The following is a 21,598-nucleotide window of genomic DNA, read 5'->3' as shown; positions in this document are numbered from 1 at the left end:
TGCAGACACTGAAGGTGCTGGGAGGCCTGGGACTCGTGAAGGCCTCCCTGGACGTGGACAAGAGGCCGCTGGAGCCCCAGGGCTGCGGGCAGAAGACGGGCCCCAGGGGCTGACCCTGACACGGACTTGAGCCTCCCAGGAGCGGAACACAGGCCGGGCTCAGGGGTCTGTCTCGCCAAGGTGACGTGTGGGGGGCGGGGCAACCCTTCATCTGCATCGAGAGACGGGGGTTGGTGTGTCAAAGCAGCAGCCCGGACCCTCCCTCAGGATGCCCAGTGTGGGGTGACTGGCCTGGAGGCAGGGCACCAGTGGGGGAGAAGGCAGGGAAGCCCATCCACTACCAGCCCCAGCCCCTCTGAAGGTCACGGGGTTATAGCCAGGGCCCAGGGGGTGGAGCCAGAGGCCAGCCACACCCCCTGCCGACAGCTACAGCTGAGTCGGAGGAATTGCCCAGAGACCTCCTGAACACACGGGAGGCAGGCTGTGCCCAGGAGGTGGCACTGCAGGCCTGGAGGACTCGGGGGGGCAGGCAGTGCCCAGGAGAAGGTGGCACTGCAGGCCTAGAGGACACGGGGGGGGGCAGGCAGTGCCCAGGAGAAGGTGGCACTGCAGGCCTGGAGGACTCGTGGGGGCAGGCTGTGCCCACAAGGTGGCACTGCGGGCTTCTAGGCTCCCTCGAGTAGTGCTGAGCCAGGGGTAGCGGCAGGTTTATGACCCTCCTCCCACCTCCACTGGCCGACCTGGCTGGAGGCCTGGCATCGGGCCAGCAGGACAGGCAGAGCCATCAGGAGGCTAGAAAGGCAGCTTCCCTTCTGCTGGTCTGTGTCCCTGCCGACTGCCCCCACCAGCCACCGTTCCTCCCACCATGGAGGCTCCCCAGACGGCGAGAGCCCCAGCCCAACGCGGCGGACCCCGGGGAACCTGAGCCCAGGGGGGCTCCACGCCGCCCCTGGAGCTGGCAGAACACAGGCGGTGTCTCAGCTCTGGCCTCCAGCGGGGCTGAAGGTACCCGAGGGCGCTGCTGGCCTCCCTGCCCCACCCCCACCCGGCACAATGCGGAGAGCGGCTGCGGGTCTGCCTCCGCGCTGGGCTGAGCAGAGCCTCTCTGGCCGAGCCTGGCTGGAGGGCCCCTGGTCTTGGAGGCCACGCAGCATAGTGGAAAGTGCCAGACGTGTCCCCTGCCCCACCCTGGGGACGCGCCCTGCTGGGGGCCTGGAACCGGGGGAGGGGAACGTGGGGGGCTGCAGCTCTACAGATGGAGCAGCACAGAGAGAAGACCCTGGGGTGGCTGGGGCCCACAGTCCCTACGGAGCGGTAGCCTTCTCCCTGCCTGTGAGCGCACCCTGTCCCACCCAAGGCCGGGCCCTGGTCTCAGACACGTGGCCCGGGCAGCTGAGAGAGAAGACTCCCGCATCAGTGAGCCACCAGCTCTGGGGTGTTCTGGCACGGCAGCCTGGACGGACCAAGGCGTGAGCACCTGCCAACCACCTCTTGGTGGACCCGCCCAGGGGCCCAGGCCCCCTGCTTCTGCCGTGACTGGCCAGGGTGCAGGACACTCTGGTGGGGTGTGCAGCTGCCTGGACTCAGGGCAGGGCTGCACTCAGAGGGGCCTCAAACCTGCAGCGCTTCCCGGCAGACACCCTACAGGCTGGGACCCAGCTCAAGGCTGTTTACACGGCCCTGCCACAGGGGAGGGTGGGCACAGGCGTGAATGGAGAGGCAGAGAAGCGGGACCCATCCCCTCTGTGCCATCCCCTGCCTTGCCACACACCCCCAGTGCCCTGGAGCCCCGAGACAGCCCCCCAAGAGGCACCGTCAGAACCTATGTCCCAGACAGGGTTTTTATTGGACGCTGCCCCTCCTGGGGGTGTGAGGCAGGAACCCTACAAATGGGCACCTGGGACAGATCCTCCAGCCAGCACTGGAGCGGCTGCCGGGTCACCAGAGGGGAGGCAGTGCTGAGCCCCTGGCGGCCTCCCGGCTCCGCTTCCCCACCCCTCCTCCCGCGAGCTCTGCAGCAGCCGTTCCACCTCCGTCAGGGTGCAGGCCCCAGGCCCGGGCTGTCACTGGGGCCCTCCTTGGCCACGCTGGACGTTCTCTGGCCCTTCTGCAGTGTGTAGGCGGACGGCCCCAGACGTAGGATCTTCCCGCTGCCCAGGCACTCGTCCCCTTTGTAGAACACGGCGAACTGGGGGGACAGAGGCCACGTCACCTGCAGCGGGACCCGGCCTCCGGGTGCCCTGAGCAGCCTGGACCCGCGCGGCTGGTCTACTGCTGGGGGAGGGCGGGCCCCGGGCCGCCTCCCCCGGCTTCAATCCTCGCCTCCCTGGGCCCAGGCCACAGGAGGGCCAGGGCGGGGCCACACGGCAGCCAGGCTGCGTGCTCACAACTGGGAGAGCAGCGCCAGGTGCAGGGCTGGCCGTGTGACCAGCACCCCCACACCCCTCTGCCCTCAGCCCCTCATTGTCCAGAAGAAAAGCAGGCCGTCTGTCCTTCCAGAGCATGAAGCCTCTACTGAGAGCCTGCATGTCTGCAGGCTGAGCTGGTGCTAAGAAGGGCCACACACAGCTGCAGGGCCACAACCCCATTCAACCCGCCAGCCGGAGTCCCCACTCACCTGTCCCGGGGCGAGAGCGCGCACAGCCTTCACGGCCGTCACCCACACGGTGCCATCCTGATTGAGGGTCAGCACGCAGGGCACTGGGTGGAAGACAAGGATCCTTGGAGGAGGCGCTAGCCTTGCTGACTCTGCAGCCTCAGGTCTTAGCCCCGGGGAGGAGGAGCAGGAAGTGCGGACAAAGGAAGCTTGGGGCAACAGCAGCCAGAGGGGCTCAGCACCGCCCAGCCGGGGCCAGGTGGACACACACACTACCTGCCAGCCACCTGCCAGCTGGACCGAGGCCCCCACACCCTTCCCAAGACGCCCCCCTGCATCCCGGACAAAGGGGGATCAGCTGGCCTCAGTGCCCCCAGCCTGTCTGTGCATAGGCAGAGGGCGAAGAGGGCTGAATGGGCTATGTGGTCTGGACACTGAGGCCCTCCCTGCCCCAGGTCTGATCCCCTGTCCCAACTCTGCCCTGGCCCACGGGCCCTCCCTGCCCCAGGTTTCACCGCCTGTCTAAACTCTGCCCTGGCCCACGGGCCCTCCCTGCCCCAGGTCTGACTGCCTGTCCCAACTCTACCCTGGCCCACGGGCCCTCCCTGCCCAAGGTCTGACCTCCTGTCCCAACTCTGCCCTGGCCCACGGGCCCTCCCTGCCCCAGGTCTGATCCCCTGTCCCAACTGTGCCCTGGCCCACGGGCCCTCCCTGCCCCAGGTCTGACCTCCTGTCCCAACTCTGCCCTGGCCCACGGGCCCTCCCTGCCCCAGGTCTGATCCCCTGTCCCAACTGTGCCCTGGCCCACGGGCCCTCCCTGCCCCAGGTTTCACCGCCTGTCTCAACTCTGCCCTGGCCCACGGGTCCCTGAGCAGTCACCTAGCGCCATCTGGTGGCGGAAGCGGAAGTGACACTCCATCATCTTGTCGCGGACCAGGGCAGCAGGCGGCTCCTCCGCGATCCAGTGAACGCGGCCGGTCCGCAGCAGGTCCCTGTACAGGGCCGGGTGGTCCGTCCGGGGGGCCTACGGGACGGAACGCGAGGCTGTGGTGCCCTGCACCCTCAGTAGAGGGTCCCTGCCCAGAGCCCCTCACTGCACTGCATTCACAACTGTAGCAGCGAACACGCACTGAAAACCACGCTACCCCGTGGACACTCGCGCGCGTGTGTCCCTGGAGCCTCCCTAAGCCTGTGCAGATGAGTGCAGAGGGAAAGCCACTCGCCACGCGCCCTCGGCAAGCAGCAGAGGAGCACGCGGTCCACTCACAGCCTCACTCCTCTCGTCCCCGCCACACTCTGCCTGTCCAGCGCCCGGACACCCGGGCCAGCCACATTCCCACAGGGATCCCACCAAACACCACGTGGCTGGGAATAGGCTCCTGGGGCCTCCACACACCCTGGCCTCCTAGCACCCAGCAGCCCCCTCAAGGCAGGACCGAGAACATCAAGTCCAGTGCCCTCAGGCTCTAAGGAGACAAGGACACCCACACAGGAACCAGCCTTTCCCAAAGCGAAAGACACTGCTGAACATCACACGAAAGTCACTTTAACTCAATGCGATCAGAATCGCCGTTCAGACTTCTGCACCAGGGCTCTCCTGGGAGGAGATGTCCCGGCCACGGTGGGCAGGGTCACTGGCCCTCCACCCGGTCTAAGAACAGCGTGCGCTCAGCCAGGCTGCTCACCTCCAGCCCTGCCGAGACTGGGACTGGATCATTCCGCAGGGGACAGGGCCCCGGGCTTCACCCGCTACACACCAGCAGGACCTGTTGCCCGCCCCAATGCTGTGACACTAAAAATGTCCCCTGCTAAGCTGCTAAATCGCTTCAGTCGTGTCCGACTCTGTGCGACCCCATAGACGGCAGCCCACCAGGCTCCGCCGTCCCTGGGATTCTCCAGGCAAGAACACTGGAGTGGGTTGCCACTGCCTTCTCCAATGCATGAAAATGAAACGGAAGTGGCTCAGTCATGTCCAACTCTTCGCGACCCCATGGACTGCAACCTACCAAGCTCCTCCGTCCATGGGACTTTTCAGGTAAGAGTACTGGAGTGGGTTGCCGTGGCCTTCTCCAAAAATGTGCCCAGGTCCCGCTAAAGTCCCAGGTCCCAGAGCTACAGCAGGTGGCCTGGGCTGGCCCCAGCTCTGTCCTTGTCTGCTCAACAGCAACTCGCTGGGGCCCCTCGTGAGCAGGCCCATCCTGGGCACTGCCCACCCCACGTCCACAAGGCCTTCCGCACGCTACTTCAGCTTTGGGTCTGTCCGCTGGGTACAATCAGAGGAGTGACATCTACTTACAGGGACTGACGTGATGACGACCAGCGTGATGGGCATACAAGAAGAGCTATCAAGTACCTTACACAAAACCTTTGGTAGCGGCGCCAATCTTGGAGGGCACAGAGAAAAGGCCCTGCAGAGCCCCCACCCCGCCTGCTCAGCTTCGTGGGCTCTGCCCAGCCCAGCCTCGTCTCCTCCCGCCGACTCACCACGAGCACATCGCCCTTGGCACCATCCTTGTCCACCACGTACCAGGGCTCCCGTAAGCCTCCTATGTTGGCTCTCTGGCCCAAAGTGTACAGGAACCAACCTGTGGAGACAGTTTCTCGGTGAGGTGGGAGGAGTCCTCTCGCAAACGTCCCGGTGGGACGGGGCGGCAGGCAGGAGGCGCCCCTCTGTGGACCGCTTGCAGCAGCTGGGGTTAGGCTGCACCTCCCACCCCGCAAGGAGCAGTTCCAGCCACGGGGCCACCCAGCCTGCAGTGAGCAGGGCCCACTCCTTTAGAAGGAGGACCTAGTGCCCCGCTGGAAGCCACGAGCCCCTCCTGCCGAGCCTCTGTGCGTTTCACAGGCATGCCCGCTCCCCTGTACTGACCACATGGGGCGGGGGCACCAGCGCAGCCTCGCTCCCTCTGTGCCCAGTGCTCTCCAACTTCCTCTGTGTACCCCCAACCCCACCACCAGCAGCACAAGACCCAGCGGGGACAAGGGGACCCACGGTGCCCAGGCTCAGCGCTCCCCTCCTGGACCAGGCTCCCCGAGGCTCCGGCCATCTCCTGCCAGGACAGGCTGGGAGCACCCTGCAGCTGTTCCCAGCAGGGCCAGCTTCTCCTCCTGCCTCAGGTCTCGGGGAGCCCATGACATCTAAGCCCCACCCCCCAACCAGCACCAGGAAGGGGAGGCCGTCCAGCCCAAACCAAGGTGGACTTCTCTAAGGAACAAGCCCCTGTTGAGTGTCCACGTCTGAGGCCCAGCCCTCCTCCTCCAGGCAGGTCAGACCCTGCTGGGCCGAGTCTCGCCTGTCATCAGGCCCCCAGGGTGCAGCCCCACATCTGCCCTCCCACCTGGGCACCTGACCTGTCTTCCCACGCCAGCCCAGCACAGACTGGGGGTGCCCAACCCAGCAGAGTCTGCGAATGAGGAGCGGCAGCCCACCAGGAAGCGGGTGGTCCCAGCTCTTCACACCGTCCTAAGTCACGGAACTTGCACTCTGCAGTCGACCCGACTCCTTCCCCCAGGGTGGAACTTTCCTGTAGCCTTCTATTCTCCCTTGCGTGGATGAACACCCAACTCGCAGTGAGGCCTTCTGAGCCAGGCGCACTGTCTATTATTGGCTGCAATGCCTGAGGAGCCACACCTCGAGATGCAGACCCCCGTCACAGCGACACCCGCCCCTTCCTGCGGCCCTCCGAGCCCCCTGCCACTCAGCAGGGCCTGGGGCACCCCGCCTGAACCCCCAGCATGCAGGCGCCCCAAGCCTCAAGGCGCTCAGCACGAAAAGCAGCCCTGGACTGCGCTCACCTTTGTGTGTCCCCAGAACCTTGTTGTCTTCTATAGAAATAAATCGACCAGGTCGAGGCTGTAAATACTGGAAAACCAGTGCTCCATCACCAACAGCTCCAGGTTCAGAGCAGAAACAGGGCCCCATTCTTTCACATCAAAGAACACTCACCTCAAGGATGAAATTTTCAAAGTTCCTTTTACCAATAAAACAGATGCCCATGCTCTGAAATGAACAGAAGACCACGTGTGAGATGAGCGGCTGGGCGGGGGCCCCACGCTCCACTCGGAGACCCCAGGCAAGGACGGGGGTACAACACAGGGCCTCCTAGGGCTCACCCGCCCTGAGCCACCCCACCCTCCAGGCCAGGGCCCGGCTGCCCTCCTCCAGGGCCACAGACACCAGTCAGAGCCATGCACGGACCTCGAGGGGCTTCTCTAAGGTCCCAGACAAGGACCTGGCGGCTACGCTTGCGAGCGGTGCCACCGCCAAGACCTGCCGGGCCTGCCTTCACGGCAGACCCTCAGGCCAGCCGCCCAGAAAGGAAGCCAGTGCTAGAGCCCCGAGACACTGTCTGTGAGGCTGGGGAGAGGCTGGGGAGAGACAGGGGCCGGAGCAGGAGCAGGAAGCGCAAGCCAGGCCACAGGGCGAGGGCGCAGGAGGGTCAGAGATGCAGGGTCAGGGGCCCTTCCCGAGGTGACACGTCTAGGTGAGAGGAGCGAGTGGGAATGGCCGTCGCCCGGCGTCCTCGCCTCATTCTGCCTTGTGTCTCCCTAGAATGGGGGTCCTGAGGGCGGAGCCCTCGCCCCCTGCCAGCGGCAACGCCCCTCAATCCTACCTCCTTCTTCTGAAGCACATGATGAAGTCTGTTCTCAGCAGCTATTTTCTTTACGAAATCTTTCGTTAACTCCCCCAGGGGGAAGAGGGTTCTCCTTAGTGCCTCCTGGGGAACCTGGCTGAGAAAGAAGGTCTGGTCTTTAAAGCTGTCAGCTGCTTGGAGGAGTTTTACCGCTGCCAAGAGTAAAGAACAAAAGATGTTGCAGGAACAAAAATAACCATACATTGCTTTTAATAGTGTCCTCCTGTTTACTTTGACAGATTAGCCCTGGTCTGGCAGAAACAAAGATCAATAATCAACAGTACATTTCCAGAAAAAAGATCTGCCATGGTTAACAAAAAGTCCCACCCCTAATTCATCTACTGTTGAAAAAAATACACGGAAGGGAGATTTTATGTGATAAGGGAATTTATTCCGGTTCATGTGTTAGGCTATGTTTTCAAAGATTAAACATCACATGACAAAAACATTATGAAATATTAAGAAGAAAACAAAATGAGCCACATTTGGGAAAATCAAACCCTGCTGAGACGGCCTGGGCTGTGCTGTTTCCCACTGACGACAGGAGTTCACGCCCTGGCTGCTCTCCTCACCTCCCGCCCCCAGTGCATGCCGACCACACTCCCCAGCAGCGCCCGCTTCTCAACCCGCTTCCCCGCCTGGTGACAGTGGGCTGTTCAGAGTCCAAGCTGTCACCTGTCAGCCGAGCCTCTGCGGTTTCTCTAAAGGTCTGCGTGTGCGCTAAGTTGCTTCAGTCGTGTCTGACTCTGCGAGCCCACGACTGCAACCCACCAGGCTCCTCTGTCCATGGGATTCTCCAGGCAAGTGTACTGGAGTGGGTCACCGTGCCCTCCTCCACGGGATCTCTTACAGGAAACCCACACCTCTCACATCTCCTGCACTGGTAGGTGGGCCTCTACCACCTGAAGCCCCTCCAAAGGTCTGTTTCATGTGAAGACTGTTCCCAGCTTGATGGCAATGGTGCAGAGCTCTGCCTGACCCTGGCCTTGGGACGGGGTTCTCTGGGCTGCTGGGTCCTGCCTGGCATGTTACAGGCCTTCTACAACCAAGAACACTGGGTCCTCCGCTCTGCAGCTCAGTGACCAACGGAGGAAATGGAGCATGACGCCAGTGTCACGGCCTCTCTCCATGTGTCATGACTAGGGCTAAGCGAAGCCTCAGCAAGTCACACGCCGAGCTCACATCCATGCAAAAGGTACAAAGAGCCCAGGTACAGCACATGGCCCGCCCCGTCACACGTGTAGCGTGCTCTCTGTGTGGTTGGTTATGTTTTCCTTCTGTGAGCTCAAATTTGACCCTCATGTTAGCCCTATGACAGATTTATCCCCATCTTCAGGTGAGGAAACCAAGGCCTAGATAATTAAAGTGACTGCCCACAGGGGTGCAGGGAGACGAGGGCAGAGCTGGAAACTGAGCCCAATCACATGGGTTCCATTCCATCAGTTTTTACGTATAAAACAAAATCAAGTGAAAAGTGAAAAAGAGAATCCAGTCAACCAGTCATCAGGTAGGAAGACTCATTTGCCAAATGCTATTTTTTGTTTCAAAACTAAATTTAAGCAAACAAACAAAAAATTTATGATTTTAAAAAAAGCAAGCAGGTAACCCTTGACCAGGAAGAGGGACCCCCACTACGGGAGGGTTTGCTGGCACCCAGAGCCCCCTTCAGCACCTTCCCTGCTCCGGGTTGGCCAGCGTGCCACCTGCCCCTGACGGGTGAGGACACAGGCTGCCCCTGGGATAGGAAGGGCACAGGAGCTCAGGGTGGGCGCGCTGACCCCGTGCCCTCTCCCCAGTGACTAAGGCCAGGAGGCTTAGTCCAGCCCCCAGGGCAACTGAGTCAGAACAAAATAAAAAACCTGTAGTGTCTTGAAAACACGCAGAGAACAGACACTGCGGCCCTGTTTCAACAGCGACACAGGACAGAGCAGGCACCGCGCCACCAGGTCTGGTCAGAAAGGCCCGCCAGCTCTGCGCGGCAGCGCCTCTTCCAAGAGCTCAGCAGGCACGCTACGCGACACAGAAACAAATCCTTCATCTACTCCCGCCCCGAGAGCCACGACCACTGGGTCCTGGGGCCTGATTCTGCTGTGGAGTGCCCGGGCGGCAGGGCTGGGCGGCCACAGTCAGGCCCTCCCAGTGTGCGGGGCGGGGGGCTGCTTTCCTGCTGAGGGGTTCCCCAGGAGTGTACAGGTCGCACCGGGGAGGGAAGCGGTCATGTCTCCCTGCGCACCAGCGTCCCCCAGCGGACACAGTGCTGTGCTGGCGGCAGCAGGAGGCCTTCCCAACACAGGCTAAGTGGCGGCCTGGTCTGGGTCCGGTCAGTTTGTTGATCTGTGGCTTCGGCTGCCGCAAGGTGGAGAGGAGGAGAGATCACAGGGCAGAGCTGCGGCCTGTAACTGGGCTGGACAACACGGAGGACCGGGGAGGAGCAGAGACTGTGGAGCTGGGTGGACCGGGCTGTGTCCAGCCCCCGACCCAAGGCCCCCTGCCAGCGATGCAGCCAAGCTTCAGTTACCTCCTCGGAGAAGAGGACCCGGAGACCCGCCTGCTGGCCCTGCTAAGATGGGTGCAGGGAGGGGACACCTCTGGGGTCAGAGAGGGAGGCGGTGGACAGGAGGCAGGCCAGGGCAGGCCAGACCTGGAGAAACGCAGGTTCCCTACGGTCCTGCAGCCAAGGAAACTGTCTGCAGAGACGTGGCTCTGGGCTCCACGCCGTCCTTCACTGCGTAAGGATGTAAATTCCTCTCTTCTACATAAACGTGCGCCAGGACAAGCCAACAGCCTTCCAGTCGACTGCTTGGCACTTTCTAGGCTGGTGACACCTCGTGCCCTTTGACACTGAAAATTTATACATGTCATCTTCCGAAGCAAGCTGCCAGACCTGTGCCATGAATGTCAGGAGCCAGCCTCATTTCACACTGAAGTACATCACCCCTCAATCTCGACAACGCAAGGCTGAGAATGGGGTCTGTGACACTCCAACACTGTCGCCTGCTTCCCCCAGAACTGGGTTAAGTTTCCCAGCAGCCCTGCCCGGGTGCCCGCCTGAGCCAGTCGGAGGCCCCAGGGGGAGTGACCCTTGAGGCAACTCACTGTCCTTCTTTGAGGAGGAAACCAAAGCCAATGAGCTCGCCTGGAAAACACGGGGAGAAGTCGGGCGGAGCAAACTGACAGCCCGCAGCCACTGCTTCGCTCCCAAATAGTTCGGCCCTGGCCTGACACGTGTACTCACCGTTCCTAACTTCAAACCGGTTTCTGAAGAGCCCTTCCGGCCTCTTGATGTGTTTCTGCTGGAACACCTCTTCATCTTCCAGGGACGTTCTTGCGTAGTGACCTGTCGCCACCGCATCTGCGCCTGGGAGGTTTTTACAGCATGAGGGTCAGAGTTCAGGCGTGCACTTGCTGGCCTCGGTCAGTCTGAGCCCAGGGTGCTCCGTGGGGCAGAGATGCCAGGTCTCACACCAGGTGGTCTGCACAGGGGATCCGCCCCGCTCCCCAATGCCCAGATCCCAGGGAAGAGACACACTCCTGGGATTCCATTAGACAGGTGGTCTTTGAAGTCTCTGAACTGATAAAATGTTAGCTACGAGGTTTTGCTGCATCTCTAAGAGCCTTTCAGAAGTTAATGTCAGGAAGTCCCGGGGAGCTCAGTGCTTAGGACTCAGTTCTCTCACTGCCAGTGCCTAGGCTCGATGCCTGATAGGGGACCTAAGAACCCACAAGCCACACGTCCAAAAAAAGTTACCATCTATTTATTCATTCTAGCTTAAGGAAAACATCAAACACGTACACAAAGGTTTAAATACAGAAAGCTCATTTCAGCGCTTCTTATACTAAGAAAACACTGAAAACAACCAAACTGTTTAATACCAGGAGACTACGAATAAAGCACCACTGCACGATAACAGCACCACACACACACAATGTTTAAAGGCACCGGGCAAACACTTATGATGTTATCCAGCAGAGAAAGTACAGGATCCCACTCTTCTCGATGTACAGGAAAACCGGAAGACGAGCAACAGAAAGCCCTTCTTTTTTATTCTGGGAGGAAATTGCAGATGACACTTTTCCTCCTCTTCTTATGCTTGTAAGTTTTAAACTTTCTTTAATAAATGCATAGTACTTTTATCACAGTGAAGGACCATCCAGTAAAATCAATTTCTTCTTTCCATACTATGCAAAAAAGTCAAAGAACCTACCGAGGCATATACTAATCCACAGGCCTTGCATTGTGTGAAAACTTCATAGACATTCAGGATTGTGAGACTGTTTCCTGGAAGCTGCAGCAAAACTGACCCAGCACTTAACCAAAGAACTGTTTAGTCACTAAGTTGTGTCCAACTCTTTGTGACCCCCCCGACTGTAGCCTGCCAGGCGCCTCTGTCCATGGGATTCTCCAGGCAAGAATACTGGAGAGCGTTGCCATTTCCTTCTCTGGGGATTCTTCCTGACCCAGGGATCGAACCCACGTCTCCTTTCTTGGCGGCAGATTCTTCACCACTGCGCCACCAGGGAAGCCCATCAATCAGCTGTCATTCAGCTGCTCAGTCGTGTCCGACTCTGCAACCCCTGGACTGCAGCACGCCAGGCGTCCCTGGCCTTCACCATCTCCCAGGGCTTGCTCAAACTCATGTCCATTGAGTCGGTGATGCCAGCCATCTCATCCTCTGTCGTCCCCTTCTCCTCCTGCCTTCAGTCTTTCCCAGCAATAGGGTCTTTTTCAATGAATCAGCTCTTCGCATCAGGTGGCCAAAGGACTGGAACTTCAGCTTCAGCATCAGTCCTTCCAATGAATATTCAGGACTTATTCCTGATAGACTGGTTGGATCTCCTTGAAGTCCAAGGGACTCTCAAGAGTCTTCTCCAACACCACAGTTCAAAAGCATCAGTTCTGCCTGGCTCAGCTGTGATTCTCACTCCAGAGTTGGAGGAAAAATACTTGTCCAATGCTGGGTGAGCTCTTCAAATTTAAGCTTTACATCCTCAGATCCAGCAGATACATGCTGAAACCAACCTCAGCTCCTGGAAATCTCATGATTTTTAAAAAGACAAATGAAGATAATTCAAATCACTTACCAAGGTTATCCACAGCATAATTAAAAAAACAACGGAATTTGATATGCTTGTTGCAGACTATGTCAGGATTAGGAGTTCTTCCTTTTTCATATTCATTTAAAAAATCACTGCAATGAAAAGAAAAGCCTTTTTATTTCTAATTTCTAAGTGTCAAACATCCTACAGAAAAATAAATCAGGTACATGACTTGCTTAGAGATTCTCCATGTTTTATTAAAACTGTAACTTTCTGCAAGATAGTAGCTTCAGTACAGAATCATTTTCAGTATTTTCATCAAACGTTTGTTTAAAGCCAGCTGCGCTTTCCATCTGAATCTGCACTCACCAGGCACCGAGGCCCATTGTGCCATTTCCCAAAGTAAGAGCCACCGGACCCCATCCGAGAACCAACTGGAGCGCCTGCTGAGGTGCAGGTTGCACGGCCCCGCCCAGGCTCGGGTGTCTGTTTAACCAGCACCCCAGCTGCATCCTCAGCCCAGCACTGATGGCCCAGGGGCTCCATCCTCAGGGACCAGCCACAGCCGGCCTCCCAGAGCAGACCTGAGCCCTCGCTCTCTCATGCTAATTTAGCAGCAGAACATCTCAAGGTTCAAGAGACGTTAAAGAGACTTCTGGCAGGTGGCACAGTAATAGGAACAAGGGCTGGGGTGCTCAGGATGCAGGCCTGGCTTCCAACCCAGACTCTCCAGGGGCGGCCGAGGCCTCCCACACACGGTCTCTGGCACCGTGGCCTGAAAAGAGAAAGCACTGGCTGACCCCAGCAGGCCTGCCGTGGAGAGGGCCTGCGCCACGGCAGGGAGCCCTGACCTGAACACGTCGTTCCAGTACTCCTTCGCGTAGGACACCTGGCGGAAGGGGATGTCCAGGATCCGGCACACTCTGTAGGCGTCCTCGCAGTCTCTGTCAGCGGTGCAGACACCGTGCTCGTCCAGGGAGTCCCAGTTCTTCATAAACACCCCGGTCACCTGGTAACCTGGGGGTAGGAGTGGAGGGGCAAAGTCAAGAGGGGATGTGGCGTCGACCAGGTGTGGAAAGGCAGTGCCTTCCGAGCTCTCCTGCGCCCCTGGGCACTGGGCCTGGCTGTCCCTCCTTCCGAGCTCTCCTGCGCCCCTGTGCACGGGGGCCTGGCTGTCCCTCCCGCCGCCACGAGGTCTGCAGCGCTCCGACCACATCTTGATGTAAACACTCCTGATGCTCTGCTGCACTTGGTAAAGGCCTCCATCATCACAACACCCTGTGGGGCTGAACTGACAGTGTGCAACCCGGGGGTGTGAACACCCTGGAGGTGTGGACGAGATGGCATCTCTCCATCTTCACGTCCCCACACTGTGTCAGCAAATAGAGAGACTTAGCAATGTGACTGAATGAAAGAAAAGCAGAAATTCTACACAATTTTTCAAAACAAATAAAAACCGCCATTCAGTTATCAGAAAAGTAAACTCAATTCAAAAATTATTTCCAATTACCCACTAAGAATTAGATTCTAAGACATCAGACATAAAGACTGTTGGGAAGCGTAGTGCAAAATAGCCATAAAAGGAGAAAGTCCTTGGGAAAATGGCGAAGGGCCAGAAGTACGCGGCTTTGTACTACGGACAGAAAGACACCTCCTGCCTTTGGTTATGCTTGGCGCCAAGAGTTAATAATAAACAGGGATGTTACTTGTGAGAGCAGGTTGTGGGAGAAGCCCATGAGTCTATTTAGAGCGCGCTGTCCTTGAAACGTTTCTACTGATTATGTGTTAACTCCGTATGCGCTCTGCTGGCCGCATACTTTAAGCTCTTTGTTCCTGCTTCTATAAAAAAGCTTGACTGCAGAAATAAACTTGTCAGTCCTTGCAAGAGACGGTCCAAGTGTCCTTCTTTCAGGTCCGTTGCTTCCAAGTCCCGGGGAGAAAATCCCCAACAAAGACATTAAAACTTTTGGTTGCTTTATCATAGGGCTTCCCTGGTGGCTCAGACGGTAAAGAATCTGCCTATAATGCAAGAGACCCAGGTTCAACCTCTGGGCCGGGAAGATCTCCTGGAGAAGAGAATGGCAACCCACTCCAGTATTCTTGCCTGGAGAATCCCATGGTCAGAGGAGCCTGGCGGGATACAGTCCTTGGGGTCGCAAAGAGTGGGACATGACCGAGCGACTAACACACACACAGGCACACACATCTATGTACTTTGGGACCTGTTTTTCCCCTTTTCTGTTGCAGACAAAGTACCAAACCAAACATGGGGGAGACCAACTTTGTAACTGCATAGGTGTCTACCATGTATGAGAAGCGTTTCTTTTGGGTCGGCCGAATGTGATGAAAGGGCACTGGACTGTAAAAGCTTTGACACGGCATTCCAAACAGCAGAGACTCGGTGACAAAGCTTGGCCAAACTCCAAAACGCCATGTGAGCCAGGCCACTAGCCCCGTCCCAGCAGGTCCTCCCTTCTCTTCTTCCCAAATCCCCTGACCGTGCTTCCCTAACAGTGCACCCTACACTGGGCTCCAGCTGTTCCTGTCCGCGCCCCTGCAGCTACCAAAGTGAGGCACTCTGCCACCTGCCAACGCTGTCTCCACACCCATGTGTCCCCAGAGCCCAGCAGTGCCCAGCACACAACAGGAGCTTACGCAAAACAAACACACAACTCCACACCCAGAGCTTTAAAAATCCCCTCTTCCGTGGCTCGTGTGCCTGATCATCCTCCTCCTGGCGACGTGACCACTCACGTGGCTGAGGCCCTGGCGCTCCAGGAGACCACAGCGCTCTGCAGGCTCTCAGCTTTTCAGGAGGCACCTCCGACGAGATTGGGAAAGGCCTCTGTGTCGAGGGGACAGGGCCATGCTGCTTCTCTGCTGTGCCCCTCGGCTTCCCACCCGGAGGAGCAAAACCCAAGGTAGCTGGTCTGTGACGCTGCTCAGCCTGGATTCTGGGAAGGAGCGCTAGCCTCCTGAAGGAGTAAGATAACCCAACTAGCCTCCCCAGGGATGTCTGCCACATCACCCTCGACGTGTCGCTGCCTAGTCAGAACCCTTCAAGGGCTCTGCGCTGTCTCCCACGACACAGTGTGAAGCCCTGAACAGAACACACTCCACAAGCGCGCTCAGCCGGCCTCCCCTCCTCTCTCCCCCCATGCGGGGAGCTGCCCGTGAGAACGGGGTCCTTTGTCCGAAGGACACAGCTCTGGGAGCTGCCTCAGTCCTTGAGGGTTTGCTTGCAAACATAGCTCTCTGTCCCGCCACCCCAGAGATTAGGCGCTTATTTACTGCAGGCACCTGGAGTTCTGTGCAAACTTCTCACGCACAGAGAAATGTTATCTGGTGTAAGAAATAATAACAGGGAACCATTCCCATGCTCTCAAGATTTCTTGTGACTGTTTGTAAGATGTATAGGCCAACCAAGAAAAAATGTCAACTGTCTTGTCTTTCTCACGCTTTTCTGTATAAATATAAGATGCTGAATAAAGTTGGTGTCAGACTGCGTCCCTTCGTGGAGACGTGTCTGAACCTCTCGACCCCATCTTTGTTGTAGTCTCTTGCTTTAGTTTCTTTCTTAGCCCCGACGTGCACGTTCTCGGGACCTGATCGACTTTGCCGGCTGGCACCGGCACCCCCAGACCCAGCCAGCACTTCCGTGCCTGAGCTTCGCACCTGCTGCCGACTCCACCGGAAACGCTTCCTCCTCACCTCCTAAGCCCCAGCCTTTGCTCAGGAACTCCTCCTCCAAGTCCTCATACCACGGATGAGAGGATATTAGGTCTCTCATCTTCCAGGTTGCGACCTCCTCCATGAATAAACCTTGCTCTGCTCCAAACTCAAACCTTCAGTTTGTCTGGCCTCACTGTACCACTGGACACATGAACTTGGCTTTGCCAGTAGTCTCAGCGCAAACACCACCATCTCTGTGATGCTTTGATTCCCTGCCCTATCGCAATTATATATGCTCACAGCCTGCCTCTACTTTAACTGACACTTTTTGTTACACCTTTTGTGACAGTTTGGTTATTAATACACACTAATAGGCTCTACTGCTGAGTGCCTAACGTGTGCTGGGCACTGGGGTAAAGGCTTTGTGTGTCCTGTTACTTATTAATACTACCTCCAGCAACCCTGGGAGGTAGGCGGTCCCTCCATTCTACAAACAGGGAGAGCTTGACTCACTTGTCCCAGGTCAGGAACCTTGGGTTCCCTCTGCATTCCAAGTGCCTAAGAACGAAAGGCGCCTCAACAACAGAGCGTCTACAAGTGCCACTAGGTACAGGAGGGCTCCCAAGGGAGCGGGTCACACGGACGGAGAATTAGACGGGCAGTGAAGCCCGGCTCCCGACCGGGGGCGCCCGATAGACGCCTGAGAAAACGGAAGCGCTCCTGCGCCAAGAGTCTGTTATCCACCGAGTGGAAAGCACAGCCGTGACCTGATAAGCACACCGCCCGTCGGGACTGGTCGGCCACGTCGTGTGTCGTGGAGGGAAGGACCTCCACGGAGGCTGCGGCGCTCCTCAAGCCTAGGCTGAGTGTGGACGCCGCCGCCGCCGCCGCGGGAGCAAGGCCTCGGGGCCAGGGAGAAACGCGACCGCCCGGAGTCGGAGACACACTCTCCCCTGCTCGACCCCGGCGGCAACTGGGGGCCTGACCGCTCCCCGACAGGCGGCCGCGCGCTCTCCGACCCCCAGGCGCAGAGGGAGGGCCGGGGCGCGCGCCACCAAGCGGGGCTCTCCGAGAAGGGGCCGCTCGGGGGCGGCCGGGTCACTCGGCCTTCTCACCTCTCCGCCTCAGCAGCAGCGCTGCCACTGCGCTGTCCACGCCGCCGGAGACGGCGCACACGACATGCCGAGCCACCTGCATCGACAGCGGCCAATTCCCCTCACTGCCGCCGTCGCTTCCGCTTCTAGCCGGAAGTCCCGCCCTTCCCTGGAGGCGAGAGCGCAGAAGAGGCCCGGGCGGAAGCAGGTGCTCAGCGCCCTGCGTTCCTCCCTGCCCGCTGCTCCCCGGCGGGCCTGTGACCACGCCCCCTGCGCTCCTGGCTCTGGCTTACCTCTCTGCCCGCAGCTGCCAGACACAGTCAGCGCTTCCTACGCGCGCGCGTGCGACTGTGTTCCCAGAACACACAGGTGTGTGTGTGATGCCAACTACAAATTGGCACTTACCAAGAGCATTCCCAAGGTCTGAACAACAAAGGCATTTGCCATCTGCCTCCACGGATATTGAACCCCATTCTGCTAAAATAGCTCTTGACCTTCAACAACACCTGAGGGCGTTCAGGGTGGACTGAGGTGCTCTGTGCTCCAGGGAATCTGGTAGGACAGGTCTTTGGATAGTTGGATGTTTTTAGGAACAGGTTTTATAATCTCCATCCTTGCATCTCCTCGTATCTAGAGAAGCACTAAATCCCTTCAAGGTGACATCAGACCCTCAGGACTAACAAAAAGCCTTATGTAAACTGAGTGCTTCACGGCATTGAACTCCCCCTTCCCCAGACCTTATATCCTGACTCTCCCCTACTGCCGCTTTGGAGCAGTCTCTCAGAGCTGTCTGAGATGCTGCCTCCCGGGCTGCAGTCCTCATCTTGCCCCAGATAAAACTTAACTTGCAACTCTCAAGTTGTGCATCTTTTTTTAGTCAACAGTGACAGGCAGGCGCCCAGTGAACAGGCTGCTAAACGATAGAAGGGTGTGAGGTCGCCCCGGGGCTGTGGTGTCCAGCTGGGTGCTTCTGGAAGTGGGCGCGGGCCTTCCCTTAGCTGACCGGGAGGGGAGGGTGAGCACGCGGAGGGCCCGGCCCTGAGTGAAGGGCGTTGGGCCTGGGGATGAGCGTGGGGCCAGACCCAGCAGGGGCAGGGTGCCTGCCGACCCCGGTTCAGTCCCAGGGGAGATGCTCGTGGCCACAGTGCAGACAGGCACTGAGAGCCTGGTGGGGGCTGCTAGGTCAGGCATCTCGTCATCAGCGCTGGTCCTGCTGCTGTCTGCTTCCAAAATCAGTGCTCACAAATGGCAGAGAGGCAAACTGCCTTTAGTCCAATGCCAGCAATCTGGGGGAGGTGGTGGGCTCTCCGTCCCATCAACCACCTCTGGAGATTCTGCTCGGTTATGAGTTTTTGAAGGGGAACAGAGAAGTAGTCTCAGTCATTGAAATAGTGGGTCAGAGTCACCAGGAGGTTTTTTTTTTTTTCCCAAATTCAAGTTTTTATATACTTATTTATGGCTGCGCTGGGTCTTCATTGCTGCACACGGGCTTTCTCTAATTGTGGTGCCCAGGCTTGCCACTGCAGTGGCTTTCCCTAGAGTCTAGAACAGCCACTAGGGGACCAGGGCTTAGTTGCATGTGGTATCTTCCCAGAACAGGGATTAAACTTGTGTCCCTTACACGAACTAGCAGGTCAATTCTCAACCACTTGACCACCAGGGAAATCTTATTTTTCCTGTTTAAAACTGTGGAAAAGTTAGGGTTTCCCTTGTGGTTCAGCTGGTAAAGAATCCGCCTGCAATGTCGGAGGCCTGGGTTCAATCCCTGGATTGGGAAGATCCCCTGGAGAAGGGAAAGGCTACCCACTCCAGTATTCTGGCCTGGAGAATTCCATAGACTGTAAAGTCCATGGGGTCGCAAAGAGGTGGACATGACTGAGCGACTTGCATTTTCAGATAACTGCTGGGGCGGTTCACAAAATTGATTTCAGGTAGGACTTGAACCACGGTTTGAAATAAGCAGGGGAGGAAATGCACTAGAGATGCAGATGGTTTTTATTTTTGTTTATTTACTTTTGGCCACATGGCATGTGGGATCTTAGTTCCCCAAGCAGGGATGGAACCCACGCAGCCTGTCTTAACCACTGGGCCACCAGGGAAGTCCTGCCAATGGTTTTTTAAATCAGGCAAATATACACACCAAAGCTTGGCATTAAAATCACATTAGTTTCTTAAAAGGTTAACAGTGGACATTAACGTCTAAATGCGAATAATTCTTAAGGCAAGTCATTTTCTTGAGAACAGGAGTAGTTTTGAGTTCAGAGTGAAGGAATTCCCTGGCAGTCCCGCGGGTAAGTCTCCATGCTTCCACTGCAGGGAACTCGGGTTTGATCCCAGATTGGGGAACTAGGATCCCAAATAAGGAAGAAAAAAGAGAGTCTAGAGTGAAATGCGGGAGGCCCCATGTCCCAGTTTCTGAGATGAGAAGCAGGAAATGCCAACCGAGAGTGCAAGAGCAGGAGGCGTAAACTCTGTGGTTGGAGCGAAGTGCACGGGCCCTGCAGGGAAACAGGAAAAGGACGTTTCAGAATAAGGTGTCCGAAAACACCCGAGGGGGCCATGGCATCTTGCATTTCCCGGGAGAGATGATGACACCTGGCCTTCAGAGGATTTCAGGGTGAGCATTTGTTTAGCGGAGGCTGTGGGGTGGCCCAGCTGATGTCACTGGACTCTGGGCTCTGTCTGGGGGACCCCGCCCGCCTGAGGCAGAGTCCAGTACCATGCCCAGCACATGGCCTTGGGGTCAGGAGAGCTGCCACCCACCCCCACAGTGGCTGAAACAGGACACCTCGGCAACCGTGTTTTCTGCTCCTTCTTGGTTAAATGGGCGGTATTAGCTATTTGGGATCGCAGTCAGACACGACTGAGACTGAACAACCATTTGCTACTTGGCAGCTCCAAATCTTTGATCACTGCCTAACACAGGTGCATGATGGACCAGCCGTGTAAACGACAACGACATCCCAGGTGCCCCGACAACAGCAGTGTGAGCTGTGTGAATGTCAGCTGTGAAACGTGAAAGCGTGTACTCCTGAGAATTAATGGAACGTGACTATCACGTGAAGCTAGGCCTCTCAAGCTGGGAGGGTGGCCCTCTGGCAGCAGCTGAAGCTGTTCACCCCCAGGTCCCGAGGAAAGGGCGGCCCCTCCCCTCCTCTCGGTCTCCCTCCCAGGGGTGGGCTGGGGACCTGCGAGCCAGAGAGGAAAAGTGCTTTGTGGGACCAGCTGGATGGAAACCCGGACAGGAAGGGAAGGCAGCGACACACGCGGCTGGCAGGCACTGCTTTACCCACTGTGCACTCTGGGGCCTCCTCCCAACTGTCTGAAGACTTTAGATCCGGTTACTCTGTCCTGCCCCGGGACACCTGTAGACTGGACATGGCACTGTGGCCCACAGGAGAGTGTGGCTGCTCCAAGGAGAGCCTGGGGGAGCAGGCGGGGGCCAAGGCCCAGCTCACCCCTGCGCTGTAGGCCGGACGGCCGGAGCCCCTCTCTCCCACCCACCGCCACGCCCCCAGAAGACAGCCATGTGCGAGCTTTGCACCCCCATGACCACTGCCCACAGGAGAGTCCCCATAAATATTCAGTGAATGGATCCGACCCCAGATTTTGGCTTTCCCCTGTGAAATGAGGAGCCAGACCAGACATCCGAGGACCTTAGTGGTGGATTAACACCACACTGGCCACCGGGATGGAGACAAGGGCGGAGGAGCAGACTGCCGTGACTCCCGCGGGCTTGGCTCCACTGGCCCGGGGGAGCTCCCAGGGCGAAGGCTGTTTTAGGTCAGAGCACGGGAGGGCCACCCTCCCGGGCAGCCGCTAGTCACCTGGACGGTTGCCCCCAGGCAGGAACCCCGCCTTCTGAGCAGCCCCTCCTTTACCTGTGGCGCTAGACCTGCAGGTGTGGCAGCGCCGCCCAGGGCGCACTTTTCACTCTTGATCCACTGGGGTCGCCCTTCCAAACGATGACCTGGAAGTGCAGGACACCCCTCTGGGGTCAGAGGCCGCCTGGCTCCATGCGGGGAGCCCTGGATGCGAGCCCCAGAGCGGTCCACTTAGCAGTGTTCCTACTGTTTGCTGTGTAGCCACCACAGAGACTGAGAAATTATCCGCACACGCTAGCGGCTTTCCGGTCCGCTCATTTTCAACCAAGATCAAGTCAGAACAGCTGCAGGCCGCGAGTGCGCCTCCCAGGGGCCCTGCCCCCTCCACAAGGAGCGCTCCTGCTCCAGCACCCCGGGGGTCTGTCCCCTGCACACCACCCATCACCCCCGCATTCACACGAGCCCCTCCTCCCCCGTGCTCCCCTCCCCTCAGGTGTGGTCTGTGGACCATCACATCAGGACCCCCTGGCTGCCCACTCAAAGTGCAGATGACTAGGCTGCCCCGGGCCTGGGGGCTGGGGCCTGGGGTCTGCACTTAACCAATTTTTCTTCATGCTAAATTTTGAAAATCACTTTGGTAGAAAGAATTAACATTTCGAATAATACATATTGTGCATACTGATCACTAATAAATACAGCCATCTGTCTTTGAAAATTAGGATAATCTTAAACATCAAGAGG

General features: G+C 57.9%; 1 protein-coding gene across 6 annotated transcripts; it reads right to left on the bottom strand.

Annotated features, from left to right (window-relative positions):
* Window positions 1-1,827: 1,827 nt before the first annotated feature.
* TRMU (tRNA mitochondrial 2-thiouridylase) lies at window positions 1,828-17,196 on the bottom strand. 6 transcript variants are annotated; one of them, XM_061418867.1, is made up of 11 exons: window positions 17,055-17,195; window positions 13,119-13,284; window positions 12,313-12,419; window positions 10,466-10,588; window positions 7,210-7,382; window positions 6,543-6,596; window positions 6,392-6,458; window positions 5,081-5,181; window positions 3,476-3,620; window positions 2,618-2,700; window positions 1,828-2,188 (listed from the first exon to the last, which is right to left on the bottom strand). In XM_061418867.1, the coding sequence occupies exons 1-11, from the start codon at window positions 17,134-17,136 to the stop codon at window positions 2,036-2,038; spliced, it is 1,254 nt and encodes a 417-aa protein (XP_061274851.1). In that variant the 5' UTR covers window positions 17,137-17,195; the 3' UTR covers window positions 1,828-2,035. The 6 variants fall into 6 exon arrangements, with proteins under 6 accessions (XP_061274851.1, XP_061274850.1, XP_061274853.1 ...); XM_061418866.1 differs by lacking the exon at window positions 17,055-17,195 and adding an exon at window positions 15,022-15,642; XM_061418869.1 differs by lacking the exon at window positions 17,055-17,195 and adding an exon at window positions 14,923-15,015.
* Window positions 17,197-21,598: the final 4,402 nt, after the last annotated feature.

This window comes from Bos javanicus, chromosome 5, assembly GCF_032452875.1.
Source record: "Bos javanicus breed banteng chromosome 5, ARS-OSU_banteng_1.0, whole genome shotgun sequence".
NCBI lineage: Eukaryota > Metazoa > Chordata > Mammalia > Artiodactyla > Bovidae > Bos > Bos javanicus.
This window is presented reverse-complemented; position numbering and strand designations above follow the sequence as displayed.